The sequence below is a fragment of the Balaenoptera musculus genome, chromosome 10 (assembly GCF_009873245.2).
Source record: "Balaenoptera musculus isolate JJ_BM4_2016_0621 chromosome 10, mBalMus1.pri.v3, whole genome shotgun sequence".
NCBI classification, from domain to species: domain Eukaryota; kingdom Metazoa; phylum Chordata; class Mammalia; order Artiodactyla; family Balaenopteridae; genus Balaenoptera; species Balaenoptera musculus.
Genome location: NC_045794.1, coordinates 86515339 through 86537245, shown reverse-complemented (window position 1 = coordinate 86537245; position 21907 = coordinate 86515339). Strand labels below are relative to the sequence as shown.

The 21907-nt window shown below is 35.7% G+C and overlaps 1 protein-coding gene across 3 annotated transcripts in view; it reads right to left on the bottom strand.

Moving 5' to 3' along the window:
• Positions 1–1176: 1176 nt before the first annotated feature.
• Positions 1177–21907, bottom strand: part of HCFC2 (host cell factor C2) — a 44824-nt gene continuing 24093 nt past the window's right edge. For all 3 annotated transcript variants that reach the window (XM_036867583.1, XM_036867584.1, XM_036867585.1), the window contains 6 exons: positions 13948–14125; positions 10546–10749; positions 9919–9992; positions 7158–7295; positions 5390–5575; positions 1177–4754 (listed from right to left, as the gene is read on the bottom strand). In XM_036867583.1, coding sequence (XP_036723478.1) covers positions 4440–4754; positions 5390–5575; positions 7158–7295; positions 9919–9992; positions 10546–10749; positions 13948–14125 — 1095 coding nt within the window. In that variant the 3' untranslated portion in view covers positions 1177–4439. The remainder of the gene's footprint in view (positions 4755–5389; positions 5576–7157; positions 7296–9918; positions 9993–10545; positions 10750–13947; positions 14126–21907) is intronic.

Here is a 21907-nt window from a genome sequence, read left to right as displayed (position 1 = left end):
AATGTTAAAAATCATTATCCAGCAATGCCCACCGGTCTCACTAAATTCTCAGATCTTTTTAGATCAAAGAATTCCTCTTGAGATCTATATACACCCATATTAAATCCCTTTTAGCCTAATAAATATGTGACATATCTCTTACTTATCCCAGAACTTCTCTTAGGAACCTAAGTAACAGCAGGGTAGGGTAAGACAAAGGTGGAGCTTGTATTTCCTCCAGAGGCTTATTAAATCTGCTAAAATCTCTTTCCCTTTCAAAGCCTCCCTCTCACTTTGACCCAATTTGAGAAGGGGAGTGAGAGTATGGAGAGAGATGTACAGGTGCAATTTTCTTTAATCATTTGTTAAAATATTTAAGTAGCAGCTAAATGGCTGATATGGAAGAGTGATAAAGACCCAGTCTCTGACCGTCTGGCAGAGGGAGAGGAATAACAACGCTAACGAGTAAGGGCGCAAGAGCTTTTAGGCTGCTATGACAGAAGATTGAACAAAGGACAGTAGGGGCATAAGAAAAAGGGGTCAAATCTACCTAGAAATGAAGTATGTCAGGAAAGGCTTCAGCAGGTTGGCGACCTTTACCTAAATCTTGAAAATATGAATGGAGACAGGTGGGAGTGGAAAAGGGGACTGCAGACAGAAGGAGGTGCACAAAAAGACAGAGAGCACAGTCCCACAGAAACTAAAAAAACGTCAAAGTGTCAAGGGAGTGGTTAAAGTTTCAAATGACAAGATTAAGTACAATGAAAGAATTCAATGGATTTGGGAAATGAGACGTTATCCCTGACCTCTGCTAGAGCCATTTTGATGGAGTAGCAGGACAGAAGACCGGCTGCTATGAATTAAAATGAAAAGCATAAAGAAAAAAAAAATTAAGACTAAAAAAGACCAAAGAAAGGTGACAACAAGTTTAGTCTGTTTCTTGGAGCCATCTGCCTTTTTACTTTCAAGCATACTAGTTTAGTTACAATAAAGGTTAGATAGGCTTTACATTTCTATCAGAAAATGACTCCCAAACACAATCCACTCAATAAACAAGTTTTTAGACACAGTTCATTCTTTATGAGCCTGCCTATATCATTTTAAGTGAATGATATAACATCAGCATTTCTACAGATTTACTCTGCCACCACTAATTTTTCTTCCATGTAGTTCAAAATAAATAACACCTGTAATTGCTTATAGTAGAAAAGGTGCTTTATTTTACATGTCATTGGTACACAATACATAAAACCGCCTAAAATTAGTCTTGGAAAACATAACTGTCAGTTATACCTTAAATGGTCAAGGACCAAGTCTATTTTGAACCTACTTCATTTATGATCAGATGACTACAGTAATTTTAAATACTAATAATCTCTTCATATCCAATGTTACAAGTTATTTTTATGCTACAAGTGCTGCAATTTTTAAAAATAAAAATATCCCCAGTTATAGTAGACCATGTGTCTAACTGGAACAAATCTTTGCTAGTCTACAAGGCTTTGAAGTAATGGATCAACAGTTTCACCTTCCTACAGATGATTATATTTATGCAATTGGGTTATAGGGCAGGGGGCCCTCATACATGCAATCGGATTATTCCTGTTTTTTTTTTTTAATGCAGATAAAAGTGGGTTTATAATACCCTATTTCTAGTTAAGTTGCCAAACAGTTTACTAAACTAAAATGAAGCCAATACAATACTTTAGAAAACATAATTCTAAGAGCATGCAACAGCAAAATCTTTTTACTACCTATGTGAACCAAATCTGCAGAGTCCAGGAAGAGGACTATGGCACAAACACTTGTACGTCTGAATTGCTTATCCAGCTGGGAGGAGTAAAGAAAGTAATTTAACTCAGGGTAAATCCTCTTATGAAAGATACCTGCATGTTATAACCCACTGCTACACAAAGGGATCTTCACTTAGAAAATGTGCAAATCATAGAAGCTAAATGCACTTCTCTTGTTATTTATCCCAATCCATTCTATTCATAAACACATAGCTCAATGATCTCATATTAACTATTAATGTCAAAGCCACAGAGATTTCCCAATGGCGTCTTTCAGTCACCAATCATTTATCAAAGAGGTAAATATGATTACTACTTAATGTACAAATGTGAAAAAATGGTAAGAAACTGGGCTGATTCTCAAAGTAAAAACATTTGTTATTTTAACAAATCCCTTGGTATAGAAAGACTGCCTTTCTCTCTAGAAAATAAGACATATTTTAGAACCACAGGTTCATATTCACCTCCTAGTCTAGAAAAGAAGAGATATTTAAACAAAGTAAACTAAACAAAATACTAAGTAGGTATAAATGTACACACTCAAACAAATATTCTATTCTTTGCTTAAAGTCAACTTATTCCTTGTCATTAAGAGAAGTGCTTCAAGATGCAAATTGTTAATTAATGCAGAGAATAAAGGGTTAAAAGCCAGACCTTTTCCTAATAAAGCAAATAGATCATTAAAATGATTGGGCTTGAAACACATACTTACTATAACTTTCCATTCTTATTCTTTTTGTAACTAAACGCACACATATACACAACAAACCCTAGCATTTAATATGTGCAAAATTGCTTACCATTTATTTTAACTTTGGTTAAGTACTTCTTTAGCCTATATCAGACATATTATGGAAGCTACACAAATGATTACAAACATAATAATGAGGTAAGTTAAAATTCTACTAGTGCAAAAAGCAAGCATATGCCAAAAGCAAAGCATATGAGTTAAACAAATGCAGAATGAAGCTCTCACCAAGGGAGGTGCTGGGATAACAAACCAGAGAAGCTCCTTGTAAACACTGTTTGTAAAGTACACATTTAAAGATTAAGGATTCATATAGCCACAAAAAAGGTATTCTAACAACACCACAGTAGTGCATTTATTTTACCTTTAGAGTTTGGAAATCACTCATTATGTGTCTAACAGTTTGCATATTTTCTTCAAGAGAAAAAAATTAGTGAGACACATTAATTACAAATACTGTAGTATAAAAATCCCAGTTCTTTACAAAAATTATATATTAAAATATTCTATACACTTTTAAATTAGTAACTGGAACATACATATATATCAATTCTGCACAATTAAATCCATCTTTGCTTGGAGTATTATACATGAAGTTTGAGGACATAGCTACTCAGTCAACCTAAACTGGCATAAGGTTACATGGTATAAAACGACAGACCTGTGCCCCTGCAGTTACTGCAGCTCTTAGTCTGAAATATCTTTTCTGCAATTATTGCTCTGTATATTCATTCCAGATTCGAATAGGCAGTGGAACCATGAAATGTCTAAAAGGTTTAAAACAAGTTACCTGTAGCAGAGTATCCATAATGCCTATATGCATCTTTAAGGTTGTAATGGAACCTGAGTAAGCTGTCTAATGCTTATATTTCAGTTGTAAAAAAGTTTATACAATTTCAAGGTAAAAACAATGCAAAAATAAAACATTTAGAGCATTTACAAAAATCTTACAAATGTTTAAAACACTATTTCAAAACTCATGTCCAGTTAAGGTGCTTCTTTCTTTCTTCAATAAGAAGGACATACTTTAACTTTGAATTTTAAACTATGAACATTTTAATTTCAGCAAAAGCAAAATTAGATCCATTGAGACAGATGTTGAAATGTTTAGGGATATACTTTACTTCTGATGAACATACAGAATTTTACTGCTGAAAGGGACCTTAAAGGTAAACTCTTTTAACTCCCTCATCTATTAATCAGGAAATTGAGGGCCAGATAAGTTAAGTGCTTTGGCCAAAAATATACTCCAATATATCAACCTGGTATGAATTAAGAAAATCCATTATTCTTTTTGTATGTTGCCATGATTCTTGGAAAATGATGAAAATTCAAAAGCAGAGTTTCTGAACTTGCCTCTTTCTTTTTTTAATTTCTTAAGCTCTGTGCTAACTGTAGATAAAGAAATGAATCAAATGGCTACTAAAATCAGTATTACAAATATTATCCAGTAGAAGATAGTTGTTAGAGGACCACTGCTCATATAGAATAAAGTTAGAGGGAGTACTCAAAGACAGGGCCTTTACAATGTAGAGAACATTTACTATATAAGACAGCACAGTGTACAACAGCCAGTTACTAGAATCATCTCAATAACTCTAGGATGACTGAGTTACATGGCCTTTATAAAAGATATTGGAGTAATAAAGCCTTCTAGCTTTTATCTTAATTTTACTATTTTCCTTTATAAAAGAACTATAACTTTAGGGAAGAATTCATATACTAGTTTTCAGAGAGGGTTTGCTTCTTTTCTACTTTTATTTGGATCTAGAATTGAGCAAATACATTTTAAGAACAACTTACAAACTCAAATTCATAACTGCTAGAAATACAGTCAGAGAATACTCTTTTAAATGACAAATCTCCAAAACCAGTTACTAATAAATAATCATCACAATAGCTTCAGTTAAAAAAAAAAATCAATTTAAAGGTGCTTTTTTATTGTTACCTTGAAGCCATCGAACTTGTGTAGCTGGTCCATATCCCTTTTCATTCTTTGCTGATATCCTGAACACAATGGCAGGCCTGGATGTATAATCAATATGTGCATTTGCAAGTTGCCCAGCAGTTACTATACATGATGTCTTTAGACCACAATAAATCCTCATAAACACAAGCTGACTTGGATTATCTTGTATTTGTGCTGTGCGGATAGCCAAGTAGGCTGAATATTCCAAAATATTTCCAGAAGGTGAAGTTGGAGGTTCCCAGGAAAGATGGATACCCTCAACATTCTTGAAGAGAGGGGGAAAAACAAAAACAAAAACAGGTAAAAGTTCTGAAGTTTTCTCTAATCTCACTTATTATGTTGAGTCTATCTTTTGAACACAAGATGCTTTTCACTAAAGTAACTGCATTAGATGTTAGAACTTTTACTGTTGATTTTTAAAAACTAATCTTAATTGGATCTACAGTGTTTACTTCATGCCCTTTTAAAAAACATAACTAGGCTTAAAAGTCCGCCTGTACTACCCCAAGAAAGGGATTTTTCTTATCTGAAAGCAGACCTTATCTTCTCTAAATAGGGGTAGGACCTTAGGATAAAATATAGTCCAATTAAATGTGTTCTATTAACACTCTCCAGCACAAAACTTTTTCGTTCCATAATAACAAGAACAAAGCTAATATTAAGAAGCATACACAGATTTCCCTGACTTTGTAAAATTTGGATGCTGTAATTCTGCTTTAAATTTTGGTCCTTAAAAATATCATGAATGATTAGAGAAAAATATTTAAAAAATTTTTAATCTACCCCTTTTAGATACCTCTCATTTCATCAGACACTAACAAGAATCTCTAAACTGATAGTTTTACTTCATTTACAAAGTTTCAGTAATTTAAATCATTAAGTCTTGACCTGATGTCTCACCTTTGAAATTCTGACTGCAGAAGGAGCTCCAGGAAAACCGGGAATACAAGTTTTAAATTCACTGATTTTGCTGAAAGGGCCTATTCCGCAACCATTGATGGCAGCAACCCTGAATCTGTATCCTGTGCCTGGAACAAGATCTTGTTTCTTAAGTAAACTGTAGTCAGGTACATCTGCATTTCCTATCTAAAATGTAATATATGCAAAAGTCAAAGAAAAGATGCAATTAATTATTTTTTCATTAAATAACAAAACTTTTAAAGAATGAATTATGTTTTAGGGTTGTAGTTCACATTATCTATTTTCCTCTTTCATACATGGAATGAACCCCCCCTCCCCCAAAACAAAAGTAACTAAGCCCATAAATTGGTGATTCTCATCCAGAGGAAAAGTGCCTTTCCAGTTGAGAATCACTGGTTATAAAAAGAAATATAAGGGTTATTCTGCACATGAAGAGTATGGAGATAGAAAAAAACTGACCACTATAAACAAGGTAACAACTATCTCCATGTAAACTTAACGTGGAGTAGAAATCTCAGAAAATTTACTGTCAAACAGTCTAGCCAGGAACAATACCCTTTGGACATAGGCAAGCAAACTTGATAGAAAAGGAATGACTAGCATGTAGTACAGAGCGTTTTAATAATTAATATTCAGCAGATGCTGAAAAAATGTTAAATTAAATAATTGGACTGCATACTCTGGGTAAGAAGATCATAACATCTACAACTTTCAAACAATTTTTACATATTCTCCCTAACTCTCACTATACCACCAATGTACCATCCCATTTTTTTAAGGGAGTTAGGTCATCTCCATTTCACAGATGAGGAAACTGAGTCTCAGCAAGGTTAAACAAGTGACTTGTCCAACGTCACACTGTCAAGTGCTGGAACTAATGATTCAAATTCAAGTTTACTGGCTCTAAATTTTATGTTCTTTTCTTTCTTTTGGGAAAAACAGATAGCTACTAGGCCCTTAGATAAGGATATTTCCATGTATATGAAATCAAACTACAGCCAGAAATTTTGTTAGGCATAATACCAACAAATTATTAACTAGGATATCTATTTTTGTCAAGAATTGGAAGAATTCAATATGTAAAAGTGAGACACCAGAAGTAATATTAGAGAAACTAAAATATAATGATAAATGATATAGTTCCCATTAGTAAGATCTTTGGGAGATTCAAACTGAATATGTATTTCTTTGGCAATTCCCTCTCTGAAATTCCCCATTGCAGAAAAAAATTAGTTCAATATGCTTTGGAGCTGTTATCTATTTCATAATTCTTAGAGGGTTAATGTCTCATCTATATATATGAGGTCCTCTTTAAGGGACTTCAGAATTAAGGGAAAGTTAGATTGTATTCAATAGCGTAGGGGTTTTTAAATTTTTTAAACTGTGAAATTAGGAATAACAAAAGTTCTAAGTAAAAAAATGTTCTTTAAACATTCTTTAAACACACCAGGTAACACAATTAGAGATATTTCAAAAAATCTTTATCTGTACTGGCCAGACCATATCATTTATGACTCAAAATCCAGCCCAGTGATTGTATGAGATTTTTTAAAATAACCTGCTTGTGATATATTCCATAAAAGGAGTCTTAAAAAAGAATACAAGATAGCTATATACAGAACTCTCAATTATAGATTGTAAACAGATCCCAATTTCACTCATTCGAATGTCCTGAATCAGGATTATTTTTTAAAATCTCATTCTTGAGGCTTATAACTAACAGTGTAGAAAGTATGTCAATAGCTACCTTTGAGATGCTTTGCTTCCCTTTTGGCAGCAAATAAAACTGGCTCACCAAAGCTGTATTATTTTTAAAAATTCCTACATCACACCACTGTCGTTCTCCTGCTTTCATTGTGGCCACTGGATTTGAAGGAGTCTCTTTCTAATTTCAGAGAAAGAAAAATTTATGAAGACTCTTACTGAACATACAAGAAATTTCAAGATTTAATAAATCCATGCAGTGATCTACAAGTAGGTATATGGGTAAACACCACAATTAATAGCTCATAAGTAAATAAACTCTTAACAGATTAGGTCAACTGACAGTGAAACAGGGTTGCCAATTCAAACATAGGGAGTGACAGGCATTCTCCAAGTCAGTAGCTCTGTGCTATCAACCTAGCTGGAGTTAGCATGCTTTCCAATCAGTGATACGTTAAAATGCCAGCTGTTTTATAAAACATTGTCATTTCAGAGACTCTCTCAGAAAATGTAATAATCCCTTTAATGTGACACTACAACTTGCTCCAAAAGGAGCAAATAAGGAAAAATTCATTCCAAGCTGGCTTATTTCTAGATTCAAAAACAACTAGCAGAAATTCAGTGACCTTTGCACTTGAAATACCTGTGATTCTCCAAACCTAAAAGGAGAAAAAATGTTCAAAACTAAAATGCAATTTGAATATAATTTATTATATACTAAAGAGGAACAGATTAAACAGTTTTACATTTTTACCTTGCTTTAAGACTAATAAACTTCCTCTACCTTAAGCTACTTTTAGTAATAAGTGAATTATACTTATCCCTGGAACTAACCTTTTTAAGCCATCTTCTTTATAAATGAGACACTGTTTCCAGAAGCTCAAAACAAATGTGCACTTCAGTTATTTATTTCTGTCTTGAATATATAACAGCAGAGGTACATGCTTATAATTCACATTACTTGTTACTTAGGCTATCACACATGACAAAGTGAGCTAACTAGAAGAGTCTTTAAGGTTTTTAGAAAAGGAATAGCTTTAAACTTGTTTTCATTTTAAAGTTGTAAAAACTCTCTTCAACAACTTTTATAAAACAACTGGCTCCAACTGAAATAACAGATACCACTCTGGCTGATGCATTGCAAAACAGATTTAAGAGATAAAAATTCATTTTAATAATTCTTCTCTGAGAAGAGTGTAAGAACACTGGGACTTAACATTCTGGAAAGGTGAAAGCTGATGAAGGTAAATACACAATCAAAAGCCATAAAATCATGACTGAAAGAAAACTAAAACTATAGACTAATCTTGAAGATTCTAAAAGGTGAATTTTAGGTCAAATAAAAACTCTTGCTCATAGCAATAAAGTTAAAATGACTGAGAATTTAAAAATAAATTTAAAGATATACACAAACACATGTATTCATCTAAGTGAAACAATCTTAGTATACTATTTGTGAGGCACATTCCTAGCATTTATTTATTTATTTATTTATTTTATTTTAAATGGACATTTTCTTTTTTTTTTAAATTTATTTATTTAATTTATTTATTTTTGGATGCGGTGGGTCTTCGTTGCTGCGCACAGGCTTTCTCTAGTTGTGGCGGGGGCTACTCTTCGTTGCGGTGTGCGGGCTTCTCATCGCGGTGGCTTCTCTTGTTGTGTAGCACGGGCTCTAGGCACGCGGGCTTCAGTAGTTGTGGCTCGCGGGCTCTAGAGCGCAGGGTCAGTAGTTGTGGCGCACGCGCTTAGTTGCTCTGTGGCATGTGGGATCTTCCCAGACCAGGGCTCAAACCCGTGTCCCCTGCATTGGCAGGCGGATTCTTAACCACTGCGCCACCAGGGAAGCCCACATTCCTAGCATTTAAATTTGGTACCAGGCAGACTTATTCTGGCCTTCCACCAAAAAACCCAATGTCAGAGACTGTTGGGATACCCTACAGGTATGCCTGACTCAGTATTGCAATATTCTGTTGTTCTCCTATTAAGTGGCTAGCAAGAAAGCCATTCAAGTTTTATGTTTTATAACACGTCCTTTTACTCTTTAAACCATTAATGTAATTTCAATATATACACATATGTATGTATACACCCATATTTCTGATTATGAAAGTAACATTTTATTACAGAAAAATCCTGAAAGCATAAAGAAGAAAGTGAAAATTATCTCTGGCCCCACAACCTGAAGAAAGTCATCTAGCATCGTAGTGCAGACATGTGAGGACTCACGTGAGAGTGTGAATGTACGCACTGTGTGTGTTTTTTTTTTTTTTTTTAAATTTAATTAATTAATTTATTTATGGCTGCATTGGGTCTTCGTTTCTGTGCGAGGGCTTTCTCTTGTTGCGGCAAGTGGGGGCCACTCTTCATCGCGGTGCGCGGGCCTCTCACTATCGCGGCCTCTCTTGTTGTGGAGCACAGGCTCCAGACGCGCAGGCTCAGTAGTTGTGGCTCACGGGCCTAGTTGCTCCGCGGCATGTGGGATCTTCCCAGACCAGGGCTCGAACCCGTGTCCCCTGCATTGGCAGGCAGATTCTCAACCACTGCGCCACCAGGGAAGCCCCACTGTGTGTGTTTTTAATAAAATTGGGAATGCAGTATACATATTATTTTTTGTCCACAGTTTTCCACTTAACATTATACTGTGAACAGTTTTCTCTTTAACCCTTCATTTTTCAATCTATGTCAAATAATTACTAGAGGATGCCCAAGAGTCTTTTCCTGAATTTATGTTGAAGGTGCTCAGCATTTAAAGCATATTTAACCATCTGTAAACATATATCATCTCCAGGTAATATACTTACAGAAAATGGCATCACTGCAGCATGTGCCTCTACACGGCTGATCTTAGTTGCAGGTAATGCACATGTTTCATCAACTAAAAATTAAACAATTCATCAGATAAGACTTACATAATCACTTATCAAACAGATATATTAAAATATAATTTATAAATATACAAAAAATCACAATAATTGGAAATATGGACCCTCTAACTTGAACTAATTCACAAAGTTCATTTTTCAAGGATTTGATGACTAGCTGGAACTTCAGAGAATGTTCACCAAACGTGAAACGCAATTCCTATTGCAAAAGAATAAAATAAGAATTTACAAAATCAGAAATCAATCAGGCTGGGAGAATTGTTACTCCATAGCCTAGAACTAATCTTTTCTAAGGAAAAAAAAATTTTGCTGAATAAGTTTATGGTAGGAAAGATACATTCTGATTGTATTACAGTGTGTGCTAATTTAACTATTTTATGTCAGGTAGCAGAGAATATATTATATAATGATTTTAACTGAAATGCCTCATCTTTTTATATTTGATTCAATCCAAGATGAAATGCAATTCCCATCTAAAACAAATACGTTTGATGAATTTATATACAAAAATGGTTCAAAATACAGTATGTGAAACACATTTCAAACCTTCAGATTTGGTACTGAATGTTGTTAGTGAAGTTTCATCTTTAACAACTGCCCCATTTGTACTGGATGATTCAGTTTTAATGGTCTGCTGGGTTACCATAGTTTGTGCGTTGGAAACAGTACTGGATACAGAAGTTTCAGGGATTACTGTTCTTAAGTCCAGGCAACTACTTAGAACACCTATATTTGCTGAAGTGTGAGGACCTAAAATTAAAGGGAAAAGATTAATTATTAACATAACACGTGCAAATAACTGCTGTATCTTGTAGTTCTTGTCACCCAATTCTTGGCATTTTCAATTTTAAAATCATAAACGTGAGCACTACGAAAGTCAGTCATATGACTTAACCATTAGGCATAAAATATCTAGAAAAATAAAGTGCATTATATCCATAACAGATTGCCAACTTCTCAGCTCCTTCTTCCATTCTAAACACTGAATCATTGTTCTTGAACTCTACTCAGTCATAGATCAAATGGCCTTTCCTCCCATTTTGGGAAAAGAACAAGAGGTGATCAGGCATGAATGCCACCAATTTTCTGCCTTCTCTTGTCCTAAACTAGAAATGTATTTATGATTGTGCCCAGCCCCTCGGTCCTTTCTTCCATTTCAGATGATGACTTCTCTCCTAAGGAAGTTTAGTCTATTCTCTTGTGCTCTTGGTCCCATTCCTTTCGCATATTTTGGGACCCTCTTTTATCAATCATTCCTTTCTTTTTGGGGTTTTCAAATTCTTCTTCAGTAGTTTTGGGCCTCAGTCTATAAACATTATAAACAAGTATTCTCCAGTTACCATCTCCCCTCGCTAATTTCCTTTAGAGCAGTCTCTAATTCCTTGACCTCCCCAAATTTGATCCAGCACACAACTCTAATGAAATGGCTCTGACAAATGTCAAGGGATACTTATCTACTTTCATTTACTTGACTTCTCTGCAATGTAAACAATCCTGACCACATACTCTTTTTTGAAACTGTTTCTGTCTATGACTTGTATTCACTCATACATACATCATAAATGCATAGTCATAAACAGTGATGTCCACTACGCAGGTAAAAAATATGATACCAATCTTTTTTCCTAACCTTCTTGGAATGCCTTTTCAATCTCTTTAGCTGGCTTCTCTTCTTCAAATGACTCTTTAAATGCAGGTGTTTCTAAGCCTTTTCTTTTCTCCCCTTGTATATTTTCCTGGTGTTTTAGCTACCATTCACGAATTATACATCTCTCAAATACATGTCCCAGGTGCAGTGCCAGGTCCTGAGAATCCATCAGTAAACAAGTCAGACAAGGTCCCTGCTCTTGTGGAGCTTACATTTTAGATACTCTTAATTTCTAAATTTATACTTCCAGCCAAGAACTGCCTCGTAGACTCCAGACCTAAGTATCCAACTACCTATTAGAAATCTTTACCAATATGTTCCTCAAGTGCCTCAAAAACAGTAAGTTCAAGGTTGAACCTATCTTATCCCCAAATCTGTTCTTGCTCCTGTATTTCCTATCTTGATGAAGAGTATCATCAACAACTGAATGTCCAACCCAGAAAACTGGGAGTCATGTTCGACTCATTTTTATTTCTCATATCTAACCAGTTTCCAAGTCTAATAGGTGCTACTTTCTAAAGGTCTCTGAACTGATGTATTCTCTCCTCTCCATCCCACCTACTGCTTTAGTCTCTATGCATCTCTTGAAGTCCTAAAAGAACGTCCTAACGAGTCTCCCAACCATTTCGTATTATAACTCTTCCTGATGGTGAGGCTAGAATGTCCTTTCCAAAATAAAAAACAAAAACTAATCGCAGGGCTTCCCTGGTGGCGCAGTGGTTTAGAAACCGCCTGCCAATGCAAGGGACACGGGTTCGAGCTCTGGTCTGGGAAGATCCCACATGCCATGGAGCAACTAAGCCCGTGCACCACAACTACTGAGCCTGTGCTCTAGAGCCCGCGAGCCACAACTACTGAGCCTGCGTGGCACAACTACTGAAGCCTGTGTGCCTAGAGCCCATGCCCTGCAACAAGAGAAGCCACCACAATGAGAAGCCCGCGCACTGCAATGAAAAGTAGCTCCCGCTCGCCGCAACTAGAGAATGCCCACGTGCAGCAACGAAGACCCAATGCAGTCAAAAATAAATTAATTAAATTAATTAATTTAAAAAACCCAACTAATCGTGTCATTCTTTCACTTTTGAAACTTACAAAAAAAAAAACAAAAAAGAAAGAAACATATCAGCTACTCCAACCTACAGAGAAAAAGCCCAATCTCCTCTTGTTAACCTGAAATTGGGTAACCATTCATTCACACATTTGAATATCTACTATGTGCCAGATACTGTCGTTGTACAACCACTCGTTTCTCCATTTGACTAATATTAATTTTATCCAAACTGCCTTACAAGTAGGATTCAGAGTACATTAAGACTCTCAAATCTCAAAGCTCATATTTGTTTTCAAGAGTATAAACTTCTTTATATGATAGACATAGACAATCACTATAAAAAAGAAATTTAAACTGACGTCCAAGACCAAGCTTTTATAAATTTGACCAAATGATTCCCTTACATCAGAAAATCAACAAAAGTGCTCTCCTCTTCCACAAATAATAAAATTAGAAAAACTATAGGAAATTATTTTCCTTGAATATTTTTATCTACCATGGACTCATAAAGAAAAATAGAAATAAAAAGAATATTCATCTTGTTATTCACTGAAGAGGATTAGCTTTTTATTAACGGTCATAAGTTTTTCAAATTAAAAATAAAACCACATATTCCTATGTCAGGGATATATCAGGATGAGATTTATAAAGTAATTTTAGACAATGAAATCAGAGGCAACACTTAATATATCTCAAATGGTATCAGAATATTCAAATTAAATACTTTAAAATATAAGGATCACCAAATTACAAGCTGTACCATGAATTCAACAGGCTAATCAACAGTTTCATAAATGAACTACCTTTCTGAGGATAATCCAGTTACTTGGTAAACAAATATTTATTTATTTATTAAGTGACTACTATTTACCAGGCATGAATCTGGGTGCTGGAGAACTTTATGTGAACAAGATAGGCAAAATCCTGGCCCAAAGTAAATTACTGCAGATAGTTATAAGTGCTAGGACAACAGGGTAATGGAACAGTGATACTGAACACACTGGCCAATCTCAAATGGTACACAAGAGCTTGCCTCATTTAAATTCTGTAGTTAATAACTAATCTTTACTATTCAGGTAAGTTCTTGCTTAGTATCTTGACATCATTCTAATTAGGGTCAATATGGTAGGTATATATTATATTTTGAAAATGGATCCAAACCATATAACATTTACTTTTTCAAAGACTCTAAAATTTTCTACCATTATTATAAAAAGCTTAAGCTTTATTTAGAATGCCATCTTTATACCTTCATTTTTCCTTAGCATATCCACCACACAACTGTTATGATTAGAAGCGTTAGTTGCCAAAGATGAATGTAAAGTGGCATTAGAATCAGTTGATGCTTTGAGTTCTGGTTTGTTTTTCAGTGAAGTTCCTTTCATAGCTGTATGTTCAGATTTTGCACTGTTCATTGTATCACTGATCTACAAGAAATAAAATAATTTATTGTAGCAAGTAATGTTCAATTAAATAGAAATACATGTAAAAAACAAGCAAAATAATTTACAACTTAAATGTTTTGAAAATAAATTTTCCAAAATACAAAACAGTTTAAATTATATTCTTAATTTGTACAGGATTATTCTTTAAATTTTATAATAGTTTAAGAAAACAATTTCTTTCCACTTAATATTCATTCTCAAAAGACCAGTTCTGAAGGGAAAAGGAACAGTACATTTTGAGGGGAAAAAAAAAATCTACATTTTTACAAGCAGTAGTTAGTATTCAAGTAAATACATATGTAACATAGGTGACAACACCCAAGATACTGAATTTAACATTCAAATTTTCTTAACAAGATCAGACAAGTACACTAAAGATTTTATGACTCCTAAGAGAAAAATCTCAGTTATATGAAACCTTCAAGCATATGAATTATTCTATATGACTGAGTTTTCCATATAGGCTTCAAGATTTAATACATACATGTCAATATTCTTCACCATTAAACATTCTAGATAGGAATCTTCCTAATTACATTTCTGTTTGTCTTCTTAAAGACACTATAACAAACACATTTAAACCTTTTGATAATTCAAATCATCAATGTGAACATCAGTTATTATATAGCAATAATTATAGGTCTACTGAACCATAAAAGTGATCTGGCTTCATTCAAATACCCCAATATCATTGCCTCTTTTTCGTTACATGTTTTTTGTTACTTTTCTGTCTCCACCTTTAATGTCAATTATAAGTATATTATCAATTATAATTTCTCATAGCTCTAAGGATACTTGTCCATAATATGCCCTCTACTTCCCTTCTAATTGATGGTGATTGTGCTACTGTTAATAAATGATGACGATGACAGCCACAGCCATTAAGGAGCATTATACTATGTGATAGGCCTTGTGCTACATAGTTATAAAGTCTGTATCTCATTTAATCTTCATAAGAATGCTATAAATTGGATAATATCGCCCCTGGCTTACAAATGGAAAAAAATGAGACTCAGAGATCTTAAATAACACACCTAGGGTCAGGCAGCCAGCAAGTAGCAGAGCTAGAATTTGACCCTAAGTTTATTTCACTACCAAGTCTCCATGTTATACTATCTGGGAAGCACAGTAAAGCGAAGTGCAAAAAATGAGGTATGCCTTTATAAAGCAGAAAAAGCTAAAGCTAAGAGCCTGTAGGTGGAAAGTAACTGAGAGGTGAATCGTTTTTGCTGAAGAGCCCAGAAAGCCTTGGAAATTGGGGGCATCAGGTTCGTTGGAGGCTGAAGTGCAGAGTGCAGAACACCAGAGGACCATCATATGGAAGACTATATAAAAAGTGTCTGTAGCCCCAGCTCTGCTCTTCCAGCATACAAAGGCAGACAGATTCCTCACCTCCATTTGAACTGAAGAAGGGAGATAGGTAGAAAGATTAAAATGGGAGGCTCTGGACCGTGGTACAGAGTCTCTCTGGTGAGGATGGAGGAGGGGCACCGATACTGAAAATGGAGATTAAGTGAAAGTCTGCATACTGAACAGAGAGACACTGCCCTCTCTGCATTAAGCTCCCAGAATACTGATAGCCAGGCTTAGAGCCCTTAAGCAAGAGGTTGGAGAAGTCTCAGGGGAAACCCACTGGTCCACAAGAAAAGATACTGATATTTGTGGATCCTCACTCAAAAACCCTCATAAAGGTCTACTAATCAAGCATGCCCATATACATAGAGCTGCTATGGTCTGAATGTCTGTGTCCGCCACAAATTTATATGTTGAAAGCTAACCCCCAAGGTGATGGTATTAGGAAGTAGCTTTGGACTGTGATTAGTGCCTTATAAAAGTGGCCCAAGAGTTTTGCTGGTTTTTTTTTAAACAGACTGTGTTAGATTGTTTTCACAAAAACTTGAACAATTCACAAGTGGATCAGCAGTGCATGAGCACCCCCTTTTCCTGATGGTGAACGCCAACACTGTGTGGCTGACGGAGTCATGGTGCTCCAGCTGGGTGTCAGGCCTGAGCCTCTGAGGTGGGGGAGACGAGTTCAGGACACTGGACCACCAGAGACTTCCTGGCCCCATGTAATATCAAACAGCAAGAGATCTCACAGAGATCTCCGTCTCAACGCTAAGACCCAGCTCCACTCAATGACCGGCAAGCTCCAGTGGTGGACACCCCATGCCAAACAACTAGCAAGACAGGAACACAACCCCACCCATTAGCAGAGAGGCTGCCTAATATACTAAGTTCACAGACACCCCAAAACACACCACCGGATGCAGTCCTGCCCAGCAGAAAGACAAGATCCAGCCTCATCCACCAGAACACAGGCACCAGGTCCCCTCCACCAGGAAGCCTACACAACCCACTGAACCAACCTTAGCCACTGGAGGCACACACCAAAAACAATGGGAACTACAAACCTGTAGCCTGCGAAAAGGAGACCCCAAACACAGTAAGTTAAGCAAAATGAGAAGACAGAGAAATACGCAGCAGATGAAGGAGCAAGATAAAAACCCACCTGACCAAACAAATGAAGAGGAAATAGGCCATCTACCTGAAAAAGAATTCAGAGTAATGATAATAAAGATGATCCAAAATCTTGGAAGCAGAATGGAGAAAATACAAGAAACGTTTAACAAGGACCTAGAAGAACTAAAGAGCAAACAAACAATGATGAACAACACAATAAGTGAAATTAAAAATTCCCTAGAAGGAATCAATAGCAGAATAACTGAGGCAGAAGAACGGATAAGTGACCTGGAAGATAAAATAGTGGAAATAACTACTGCAGAGCAGAATAAAGAAAAAAGAATGAAAAGAATTGAGGACAGTCTCAGAGACCTCTGGGACAACATTAAACGCACCAACATTCGAATTATAGGGGTCCCAGAAGAAGAAGAGAAAAAGAAAGGGACTGAGAAAATATTTGAAGAGATTATAGTTGAAAACTTCCCTAATAAGAGAAAGGAAATAGTCAATCAAGTACAAGAAGTGCAGAGAGTCCCATACAGGATAAATCCAAGGAGAAACACGCCAAGATACCTATTAATCAAACTATCAAAAATTAAATACAAAGAAAAAAGATTAAAAGCAGAAAGGGAAAAACAACAAATAACATACAAGGGAATCCCCATAAGGTTAACAGCTGATATTTCAGCAGAAACTCTGCAAGCCAGAAGGGAGTGGCAGGACATATTTCAAGTGATGAAAGGGAAAAACCTACAACCAAGATTACTCTACCCAGCAAGGATCTCATTCAGATTTGACGGAGAAATTAAAACCTTTACAGACAAGCAAAAGCTAAAAGAATTCAGCACCAGCAAACCAGCTTTACAGCAAATGCTAAAGGTACTTCTCTAGGCAGGAAACACAAGAGGAGGAAAAGACCTACAATAACAAACCCCAAAAAATTAAGAAAATGGGAATAGGAACATACATATCGATAATTACCTTAAACGTAAATGGATTAAATGCTCCAACCAAAAGACACAGGCTCGCTGAATGGATAAAAAAACAAGACCCGTATACGTGCTGTCTACAAGAGACCCACTTCAGACCTACGGACACATACAGACTGAAAGTGAGGGGATGGAAAAAAGATATTCCATGCAAATGGAAATCAAAAGAAAGCTGGAGTAGCAATACTCATATCAGATAAAATAGACTTTAAAATAAAGACTATTACAAGAGACAAAGAAGGACACTACATAATGATCAAGGGATCAATCCAAGAAGAAGATATAATAATTGTAAATATTTATGCACCCAACATAGGAGCACCTCAATACACGAGGCAAGTGCTAACAGCCATAAAAGGGGAAATCGACAGTAACACAATCATAGTAGGGGACTTTAACACCCCACTTTCACCAATGGACAGATCAACCAAAATGAAAATAAATAAGGAAACACAAGCTTTAAATGATACATTAAACAAGATGGACTTAACTGATATTTATAGGATATTCCATCCAGAAACAACAGAATAAACTTTCTTCTCAAGTGCTCATGGAACATTCTCCAGGATAGATCATATCTTGGGTCACAAATCAAGCCTTGGTAAATTTAAGAAAATTGAAATCATATCAAGTATCTTTTCTGACCACAACACTATGAGACTAGATATCAATTACAGGAAAAAAAAAACTGTAAAAAATACAAACACATGGAGGCTAAACAATACACGACTAAATAACCGAGAGATCACTGGAGAACTTAAAGAGGAAATCAAAATATACCTAGAAACAAATGACAATGAAAACACGACGACCCAAAACCTATGGGATGCAGCAAAAGCAGTTCTAAGAGGGAAGTTTATAGCAATACAATCCTACTTCAAGAAACAAGAAAAATCTCAAATAAACAATGTAACCTTACACCTAAAGCAATTAGAGAAAGAAGAACAAAAAAAACCCCAAAGTTAGCAGAAGGAAAGAAATCATAAAGATCAGATCAGAAACAAATGAAAAAGAAATGAAGGAAATGATAGCAAAGATCAATAAAACTAAAAGCTGGGTCTTTGAGAAGATAAACAAAATTGATAAACCATTAGCCAAAATCATCAAGAAAAAAAGGAAGACTCAAATCAACAGAATTAGAAATGAAAAAGGAGAAGTAACAACTGACACTGCAGAAAACAAAGGATGATGAGAGATTACTACAAGCAACTATATGCGAATAAAATGGACAACCTGGAAGAAATGGACAAATTCTTAGAAGAGCACAACCTTCCGAGACTGAACCAGGAAGAAATAGAAAATATAAACAGACCAATCACAAGCACTGAAATTGAAACTGTGATTAAAAATCTTCCAACAAACAAAAAGCCAGTACCAGATGGATTCACAGGCGAATTCTATCAAACATTTACAGAAGAGCTAACACTTATCCTTCTCAAACTCTTCCAAAATATAGCAGAGGGAGGAACACTCCCAAACTCATTCTACGAGGCCACCACCACCCTGATACCAAAACCAGACAAAGATGTTACAAAATAATAAAACTACAGGCCAATATCACTGACGAACATAGATGCAAAAATCCTCAACAAAATACTAGCAAACAGAATCCAACAGCACATTAAAAGGATCATACACCATGATCAGGTGGGGTTTATCCCAGGAATGCAAGGATTCTTCAATATACGCAAATCAATCAACGTGATACACCATACTAACAAACTGAAAGATAAAAACCATATGATAATCTCAGTTGATACAGAAAAAGATTTCGACAAAATTCAACACCCAGTTATGATAAAAACTCTCCGGGAAGTATGCATAGAGGGAACTTACCTCAACATAATAAAGGCCATATGTGACAAACCCACAGCCAACATCATTCTCAATGGTGAAAAACTGAAACCATTTCCACTGAGATAAGGAAGAAGACAAGGTTGTCCACTCTCACCACTACTATTCAATATAGTTTTGGAAGTTTTAGCCACAGCAATCGGAGACGAAAAAGAAATAAAAGGAATCCAAATCGGAAAAGAAGAAGTAAAACTGTCACTGTTTGCAGATGACATGATACTATACATAGAGAATCCTAAAGATGCTACCAGAAAACTACTAGAGCTAATCAATGAATTTGGTAAAGTAGCAGGATACAAACTTAATGCACAGAAATCTCTTGCATTCCTATACCCTAATGATGAAAAATCTGAAAGAGAAATTAAGGAAACACTCCCATTTACCATTGCAACAAAAAGAATAAAATACCTAGGAATAAACCTACCTAAAGAGACAAAAGACCTGTATGCAGACAACTATAAGACACTGATGAAAGAAATCAAAGATGATACAAACAGATGGAAAGATATACCATGTTCTTGGATTGGAAGAATCAACACTATGAAAATGACTATACTACCCAAAGCAATCTACAGATTCAGTGCAATCCCTATCAAACTACCAATGGCATTTTTCACAGAACTAGAACCAAAAGTTTCACAATTTGTATAGAAACACAAAAAACTCCGAATAGCCAAGGCAATCTTGAAAAAGAGAAACAGAGCTGGAGGAATCAGGCTCCCTGCCTTTAGACTATACTACAAAGCTACAGTAATCAAGACAGTATGGTACTGGCACAAAAACAGAAATATAGATCAATGGAACAGGATAGAAAGCCCAGAGATAAACCCATGCACATATGGTCACCTTATCTTTGATAAAGAAGGCAAGAATATACAATGGAGAAAAGACAGCCTCTTCAATAAGTGGTGCTGGAAAAACTGGACAGCTACATGTAAAAGAATGAAATTAGAATACTCCCTAACACCATACACAAAAATAAACTCAAAATGGATTCAAGACCTAAATGTAAGACCGGACACTATAAAACTCTTAGAGGAAAACATAGGAAGAACACTCTTTGACATAAATCACAGCAAGATCCTTTTTGACCCACCTCCTAGAGAAATGGAAACAAAAACAAAAATAAACAAATGGGACCTAATGAAACTTAAAATCTTTTGCACAGCAAAGGAAACCATAAATAAGACGGAAAGATAACCCTCAGAATGGGAGATAATATTTGCCAACTAAGCAACTGACAAAGGATTAATCTCCAAAATATACAAGCAGCTCATGTAGCTCAATATCAAAAAAACAAACAACCCAATCCAAAAATGGGCAGAAGACCTAGACAGACATTTCTCCAAAGAAAATATACAGATTGCCAACAAACACATGAAAGGATGCTCAACATCACTAATCATTAGAGCAATGCAAATCAAAACTACAATGAGGTATCACCTCACACCGGTCAGAATGGCCATCATCAAAAAATATACAAACAATAAATGCTGGAGAGGGTGTGGAGAAAAGGGAACCCTCTTGCACTGTTGGTGGTAATATAAATTGATACAGCCACTATGGAGAACAGTATGGAGGTTCCTTAAAAAACTAAAAATAGAACTACCATATGACCCAGCAATCCCACTACTGGGCATATACCCTGAGAAAACTATAATTCAAAAACAGTCAAAATGTTCATTGCAGCACTATTTACAACAGCCAGGACATGGAAGCAACCTAAGTGTCCATCGACAGATGAATGGATAAAGAATAGGTGGCACATATATACAATGGGATATTACTCAGCCATAAAAAGAAACAAAATTGAGTTATTTGTAGTGAGGTGGATGGAGTTAGAGTCTGTCATACAGAGTGAAGTAAGTCAGAAAGAGAAAAACAAATATTGTATGCTAACACATAAATACGGAATCTAAAAAAAAAAAAGGTTCTGAGGAATCTAGGGGCAGGACTGGAATAAAGACGCAGACATAGAGAATGGACTTGAGGACACGGGGAGGGGGAAGGGTAAGCTGAGACGAAGTGAGAGAGTGGAATTGACATATATACACTACCAAATGTAAAACAGATAGCTAGTGGGAAGCAGCCGCATAGCACAGGGAGATCAGCTCGGTGCTTTGTGACAACCTAGAGGGGTGGGATAGGGACAGTGGGAGGGAGACACAAGAGGGAGGGGATATGGGGATATATGTATATCTATAGCTGATTCACTTTGTTATACAGCAGCAACTAACACAACAATGTAAAGCAATTATACTCCAATAAAGTATAATTAAAAAAAAAAAAATTGGCCCAAGAAAGATCCATTCTCCCTTCCACCATGTGAGGATACAATGAGAAGTCAGCAGTCTGCAACCCTAAATAGGCTCCTCACCAGAACTCTACCATGCAGGCACCCTGATCTCAGACTTCCAGCCTCCAGAAATGCAGGAAATAAATTTCTATTGTTTATAAG